The sequence below is a fragment of the Sorghum bicolor genome, chromosome 2, assembly GCF_000003195.3.
Source record: "Sorghum bicolor cultivar BTx623 chromosome 2, Sorghum_bicolor_NCBIv3, whole genome shotgun sequence".
Taxonomy (NCBI): Eukaryota; Viridiplantae; Streptophyta; class Magnoliopsida; order Poales; family Poaceae; genus Sorghum; species Sorghum bicolor.
This window is the reverse complement of record NC_012871.2, coordinates 3,483,037-3,491,309: the sequence shown is the minus strand read 5'-3', so window position 1 is coordinate 3,491,309 and position 8,273 is coordinate 3,483,037. Positions and strand designations below refer to the sequence as shown.

The window sequence follows — 8,273 nt, the reverse complement described above, 5'->3', positions numbered from 1 at the left end:
TCGACATGGACTCACTCTTGCTATTTCCCCCAAACTTCACGAGGAGTGTTAGGCTTGTGATCAACCAGTCAGTTGGATCCTGTAGAGAGGAGTTAATACCCGAAGTTTAGAGTTGTCTATCCATTGTTTGCTATCAAAGGTTAACTCTTTTATGCTAAGTACGTTATATATTTATACCCTTTATTTGTAGCTATATGTGAGATTTGACTTCTAAGACTCACATATGGTGTATATCTGGTTTTGTTCTTAAAATCAGGTATTACAAGCTGTTTTTGAGATCTGAAGCTGCGCAAAACTGCACGAATCTGTACCAAACATACCCTTAGACAACTTTACTTAACGGATTATATGATTCTTCTTCCACAACTATAGTCTATTATAATGAATTTAATTCTAATGATCCAAACGGGCTAACAGTTGTTTGCATTGGTATTGCTCTTCGCCTCAGTTGCCTTGGGGAGCTTGCTATTCCAATTTATGCTCCTTTTTGCTGTTGAAAGAACTCAATGCCTATCACCCACGAGGCCACGACCCACCTCTTCAAGTACTACTACGACCCACAGCGCAAACAATAAGCTTCTCCCCAATTCGTGGTCCTAGAACTTCCGTGCGTCTCTCGCATTCGTCCTGCTAGCTCCTCCCATTTCTGGACACAGAATCGTCTTCGCCTGTCACCAATTTTAGCGAAACATGGCACTATTTAGCGGAAATTGACAATTTATATATTTTCTCGCCAAGTACTTCTTGGAACAGCTAGTACGTAGCACGGGAGTCGGCAGCTGTTTGCATTTGCCGTTTGCACATGGAGCAGGAGCGCTCGTCACCGCCATCGCAAGCAGCAGCGACGATGAACCTCTCGCTGGACCTGGCGCCGGCGGCACACGGCGAGGAGACGGACGAAGTGGCGGTGCCGACGAGGTCCGTCGGCGGGAAGCAGGTGCGCCTGTTCCCCTGCCTGTTCTGCAACAAGAAGTTCCTCAAGTCGCAGGCGCTCGGGGGCCACCAGAACGCGCACAAGAAGGAGCGCGCCGCCTGCTTTAATGCCTACGTCTACGACCACGAGTACCACCACGCCGCAGCGCCGCCGCCGCCGCCGCCGGACTGCCGCCGCGGTACCACCGACGCTTCCATGTCCGTCGCGATCCTCTCGTCGCACGGCGGCCCCGCCGGCGCCGGCGTCAAGCTCGAGATGCCTGACGACGGTGGCGCGCCGCCTTACTACGTGGACCACGTGGTGCTCCCAGCGGCGGCACCCTATCACCCCTGCACCAAGCGCGACGACGACGACACTGTGTACAACATGCGCGTCTGGAAAAGGACCTCCCATACCCCAAGCTCTGCCGCCCCACCGCGGAGCGCCGGCACCAAGACCGCATCCTCCAGCGCCGGCGAGGAAATGGACCTCGAGCTTCGACTCTAGGCCTCGGGCCGGGCTTCCTCGATCTGTGGGGTGAGTCGGAGAGATCGATCGAGCTCACATCGCTCATTCCTTGGATTCTTCCTTTGCATATCTACATCTATATCTATCTTGCCCCAGCTTTGTTCATATGGTACTTTTGCTGTGTAGTACTGTACTTCATTAATAATGATGCAGTAATATGCTTGTCATGTGTGGTTAATTAATTGCTATGGCTGTACTGTATCACTACCACTATCCCGTCAGGCACTCAGTCGTCTCTGCCTCTCTAGTCGTCGACGTGATCACTACTGTTGGGTTTGTTTTGGTTCCTCTCGCTAAATTTTAGCTAGCTAAAATTATTTTAGCTACTCTTAGGTGACTAATGAAGCTAAACTATTTTAGCTCCTTAGTCAATATGTTTGGAACTTTAGCTACTAGTAAAGTGACTAAAATTTAGCTAGCTAAAATTTAGCAAGAGAAACCAAACAAGACCTATGTGTCCATATAAATGAATGAAACTTGTGGTTGGTTGGCTACGAGACAATAAATGTCCATATATAAGCGATGACAGAGCTGTGTTTCGATCCGGTTTAATGGATCTCATATTCTATGTTGCTCATATGTTTCCTTATTCCGAATTTAGATATCGTTTTAGACAGTGATACATATAATTTTATATTGTTGAGTTTCTAAAATGATATATATATATATATATACTTTTATAAAAGTATTTTTCAAGACAAATCTATTCATATAATTTTTATATTTATAAACTCAACAATATAAAAGTTATTGATGATTTATATTCCCAATGTTTAACCCAAACTTTGTTCAAAACGACATCTAAATCGTATACAGGAAGATGTATGTAGATCGTGGAGTGTATGTGAAAGCTATATGTAGTGTACTCCCTCCATACCCATAAAACAAGTCGTTTTTGACAAGGTTTGGGTCAAACATTGGAAATATAAATCATGAATAAATTTTAAGTTGTTGAGTTTGAAAACATGAAAACCATATGAATATATTTGTCTTGAAAAATACTTTGATAAAAATATATCTATACCACTTTTTGATAAATATTATTTTTATAAAAACAAGAAGTCAATGTTAGACTTTGGAGACCGTGCCATTGTCCAAAACGACTTGTTTTATGGGTATGGAGGGAGTACTCCTTTCCATTCTAATTTATTTGATGTTTTAGTTTTTCTACTAAATACACTATTTTTATTATATATCTAGACATATTGTATCAAAATGCATAGCAAAAATTATAAGTTAAAAAAATCTTAATATAATTTAGAACAAAGACACAGCATAGCTATTTTTTTCGTAAATCAGTTATTTGTAGGAGCAGCCTTTTCTTAATTCGAAAGAAATACTACTAATTGTCTCTTACGTACGTACTCCCACGGTTGGGTAGTGGACAAAATAAGTGAGACACGCCAACAATAACAGTATGAAAAAGACAGATGAATAACATCGTACTGTACGAGGTTGTGGCATGTAGGGACTAACAAAGTGGGGCGTTCCAAAAATTTTTTGGTTTTCAAGACTGTAACACTTTCGTTTTTATTTGACAAACATTGTCCAATCATGAAGTAATTAGACTTAAAGATTCATCTCACGATTTACAGATAAATTATATAATTAGTTTTTATTTTGTATATATTTAATGCTCTATACATGTGTTACAATATTCGATGTGACAAAAAGTTTTGAAAGTTTTTTATTTTTGGGTGAACTAAACAAGGCCTAAGAGTAACACCGATCAGTGGCTTGGCCTACTTGGGACTGTGGCTGAGGAGAATACTAAACTTTTCCGTACGACTGGATACGACAAAAAAAAAAAAGAGGTGTGCAGCGCGTGCTCTGGAGATTTGCTAGGATTTTGGTGGTTGTCGCACTAGAGGTGGCTCAGATCTGCATCATAGGCCACGCTGAGTAGCGAATCCAAGCAATATATAGCAGCTACTCTTTATTTAATTATATATAAATATATATATATAATTAAATAAAAAGTATATATATATTAATAATATACATAAAAAAAATTGTTCTCTCCCACAGTCACGCGTCCTTTTATAAATAGAAAATAAAGCTACCTATGTATTGTTTTCAGAATGCATCAACTAGAATTAACACGGCACAGGCACGGCCCGTTTCAATAGTTGGTCCGATAAAAATGAACTGTTGATGTAGTTATGATATATATATATATATATATATATATATATGCTGTTAATTGGTGAAAATAATAAATATTTTAGCATCTGGTGAAAATTTTAATGAAAATGAGCTATTGACGGCTTGATGGGCCGTGGGCCGGCACGACACGGCATGAAAATCAGCCCGCGGCCCATGCCTTAGGCCAAAGGCCAGACACAAAGCCCGTAGAGGCACGGGCCGCTAGGCGTGACGGCCCGCAGCGACCCGACGATTTGCGGCATGACACGACGTTGGACCGGCCCAACATGGCCCATTGGACATATATACATAATACATATCACTACCCTTTAGGGCAGTCCCAATCATAGAAATTACGCACGGTTTCCATAGTGACTATGTCAATAAAAACCAATCTATAAAAAGAAACTATCTCACACAATGGAGATGTCTTTATTGATCTATTTTCTCTCTCTCTCTTATCCTCTCCATTCCATCCGATGCTCAATCTATTCGTTCCTACCAACACCAAAAGCAGGAGACAAGCAACACAGGAACACCGGAGAACTAGCGAGCGAGCGCGGCGTTTGGCACGCAAATGTGGCTCTGGCGAGCGGACATGGGCGGGTGAGCGCGGCAACGCCGACGAGCACACTCGGCTCCTGGTGGGCGAGCGTGGCGATGCTGGCGAGAGCGTACGCGGCTCCGGCGAGCGAGCATGGCGGCGCGAGAGAGCGGTCAGTGTACTAGCGAGCGAACGCGGCTCCTTGTCATGGACGGACATCAGCCTTTGCGCCGAACACCTCGCCATGGAGGGCCGCGTGCTTTTGCATCCATCGTTGACATGGAGGTAGCTAGCCAGTTGCCCAGTTGAGCTCGACGGCGCGGGCGAGCACACACTGCGTGTCCAGCGGCCGGGCCAGCGCGTTGAGCGGACATGGCGTGCGACGCGAGTGTGTGGTGGGCAAGCGCGTGTGGCAGTTGGCGGGCGTACGTAGACAGGCGCACGTACGTGGAGGAGCACGCGCGAAGCGCAGTAGTAGAAACTCTCATTGGCGAAAAGTAACAATCTATCTCCATTAATCATATTGATAGTAGCATCTAATTAGAAAATAAATTGAGGGCACATGCATCTTTTGTGTTCCCAATTAATCTGTCTTAAAACTTCTAGAATGCATTATATATTATAGGAAGGATAGAGGGAGTAACTTTCTAAGATTTAAAATTTTCCCAAAAATAACATTCTACACAAATATGGAACTGTTTTCTAACGTGGAAGCTAATAATGGGTGCATGCAAACGGTAACTAGCTAGCTAGCAAAGAGGTATCTTCCATAAAAGGAAAGGAGATGAGGACATATGCGTCTTTCACCAGCATCCTTAGTCTGTCTGAAAATTCCACAAATAAACTTAGTTACTGTGGGAGGGTATATCGAGTATATAATGCATCATAGTGCACATTTACTCGTCTCATTAGCACCCTGTTAGTTTCCTCCTAATGCATTATCATGTCACTCTTTTCAAAGTGCCATATTACAAAGCACTAGTGCCCATATTACAAAGTATTAGTGCAATATTATACAATTTATCCTATTCAAATATATTGATGTTGTTTTATGGCAACCTCAAGCCAATTAATTGTTGCATTTGTTGTATATATTGTAATGGACCCAAAAGTTTGTGCATGATTTCATAGTCTTTAATACTAAGCCAAACTATATTTCCAGTGAAGACATCTGCAAAGAAAATTAGGGTTAGAGTTTGTGAACTACCGGATGAGCTAGATGACCCTCTAGTTGAATACATGTGCGAAGAAAAAATAAGGTTGTGACTTCTCATATGAGCTAGATGACCCACTAGTTGAAGACATGTGAAAATAAAAAATTAAGGTTCAACTTGAAAACCACACTAGCAAACGAAACAAGGAGGTGATCCAAAGAATACCTAATGAAGAAGGTTTTTTTAGTCCATCCAACTGAACTATAGCATGCAAAATTGAAGTGAATAACATTGATGAAGTGAAAGAATCGAGACTTCTCCTAGAAGTGGTAGGTGTCTCCTTAAAAAATCATAGATCAAAACAAACCAGATTAAACAACCTTCAATAGTTCTAAAAAAGTTTTAGAAACTTCAAAATGTCCGGAGTTTGATTCATAATTTCTAGACTTAACATATTAGGTTGAGATGAAAATATGTCTAGGTGAAACCAAACTTGGAGATAAGAGTCTAAAGATGTCCTATCAAAACCATAAAGCACACGTACTTAATTACAAACACACACAACCAACTAAATCTAGTGGGAAGCACAAATTTGCAAAGTAAAGCACAAAGGAACCAAGTAAATCTAGTGGGAAGCACAAATATGCAAAGTAAAGCACAAAGGAGACAAGGAATTGTTTCATCAAAGTTCATTTTCCCACTTGAACCCTAAATCTATCCATTGAGGAAGCATCAAGTGACCCAAGGGTCAAGCTTAAGCTAAGTTTTCTTCAACCACTTTTGTTGATCGGCTATTTTGATCTCTTCCCATGTAATCGCAAGATCAGGGCCTTCACAAACTTCCCGTAGGTCACCTAGAGACGCCTAGCCATCTAGGACGCTTCACCTCTAAGAGTAACACATGTTTCACCAATGATTGACAAAAATCAACAAGTCCTCAAGGGTTTGGATTGCTCCCATGTGCTCACAAACTCTCAAATTCTAACCCTCTCAACTAGTAACAAGATCTCACATGAATTCTCACAAAGAGGAGGTGGTGAGAGCCATAGAGGTTTCTTCTTTAGTTATGGGAGGTTAAAAATACCCCCACACTCATGAACTAGCCATTAGAATTGCAACCACTAGCCATTTCTTGAAAATGTTAAGGTTTTAAATATCTAGTTACTAGTTATTGTTGTCGCTATAGCCAAAGACAGTTACTGAGGAAGGGAACAGTTAAGAGAATTAACTTTTAGTGATAAGCAATCATCACAGCTAATAGATGTGTTTAGATGGAGCTAGACACTAAAATAGACCTTCATTTAGCAAATGATGAAAGCTAAAATAATGTTGACGCGCGAGAATGGCCTGCCGACCAACCCAAATAGACTCCTCCAAACTGTGTAACCCTATGCACTCTTCTCTCGCACTCCTCTCCAAAGAAAGAGGCAATGGCGGATATTGTGCATGATCCCCTCATTGGAGCCTTCAAGGCTGCGGCTAACCAAACACCATGACATGGCATGGCACGGCTCCACCAAGCGGCAGGGACAGCAGCTATTGTTGTTCCTGTTCCCCTCCCTAGAGCTCTAAAAGCGGAAGCAAACCAGACATGACACCATGATGTGGCATGGCTCACGCCTAGCCGGTAGCGGTGTTGATGGCTATGGTCCTCGACGGAGGTAGATCTAATAACTATTACTGATGATAATGATTAGAGTCTGTAAAAATAAATCCTAGATGTTTGTAATTATATTGTGAGAGTTTTTAAGATCTATGTTTTTAAGGTGTGGAGACTCTTTTTGGGTATCTCTAATTACTAATAGTAAAATCGAGATGCCCATTTTGACTAAATATTCTAAAATGTTGTTGGGACAAGCATTATTCCAAACAAGGTTAACAGTAGAAGGCTCTTTGGAGAATGCTAGCTGGAGATGGTCCCTTGGTGAAGGCCGGCAGGAGAAGGTCTCCCACAAAAGGCTGGCGGGAGAATGTCTCCTGGCGAAGGCCGACTGGAGAAGGCCTCTCGATGAAGGCCAGCTAGAGAAGGCATCTCGAAGAAGGTCTCGGATAAGGTTCCGGACGAAGGCCTGATGGTTGTGCTGTGGGAAGGCTCCACGAAGAAGGCTTCACACTCAAGGTTTAATGGGAGGCTCTATGAAGATGGTTTCACGATGAATGTTGCGTTTGGAGAAGGTTCGGTCGGAGAAGGCTTGCCGACAAAGGCTCCAACATGCAAGAGGGGAGAGTGAGGCGGCGACTAGGGTTTACGAAAAATGAGTGGGAGAGGAGAGGAGAGAGCCCCCTTGTCATCATATTCTTGGCATTATATAGGCAAGCGGAAATTTATAAGCAATCTCTTAGTGAGGGTGAGTTTTACATGCTACTCTAATAGCTCTAGTTGGACCTCTTTTAGGAGACTTGGCCCATATAAATATGGCATATCCCAACAAATGTATTCATGAAAACTTTGTAAATAATAATATTATAATAAAACACAGGGACTATAAAGAAAACTGTTTGTGTGGAGTCCAATATATCATTATATTCTTGTTGGTTGTCGAATTCGATGGTCCACGCGAAAAAACAGACAATGGTCACCTAATTGATTGCTACTTGTCATTGGTCGATGGCTAGCTCCGATCATCCATGTCCATGATCATCTCGAGATGGGCCTCTATAGCTGCCATCCGTACGATTAGCCAGTGCGGTCCACCCGCATCTTCCGCGCTGCTCCTCTTGTCGCCAAAGTTTTCCCATGGCCTATGTGGGCAAACAGGCGGGTGACATATTGCAGCCAATTTAAAAGCGTGAACAGCCCCACCTCTGAGGGGCGGCACTCCATCAGAAAAGAATCCGGATTGGACGGAACCTACTCCATATTCATTGCATCGACCAGAGCTGGAAAGCAAATAAGCAGTGACCCAGACTACCCTTGAAAAATACTAGTAGTATATAAAGGCATATTTGAATTAAAATCAATATATATATATATATATATATATATGTT

At 42.3% G+C, this 8,273-nt stretch overlaps 1 protein-coding gene across 1 annotated transcript; it reads left to right on the top strand.

Moving 5' to 3' along the window:
• On the top strand, positions 803-1,420 carry LOC8081127 (zinc finger protein GIS3). The gene has a single exon (XM_002461427.1). The coding sequence runs from the start codon at positions 803-805 to the stop codon at positions 1,418-1,420; it is 618 nt and encodes a 205-aa protein (XP_002461472.1).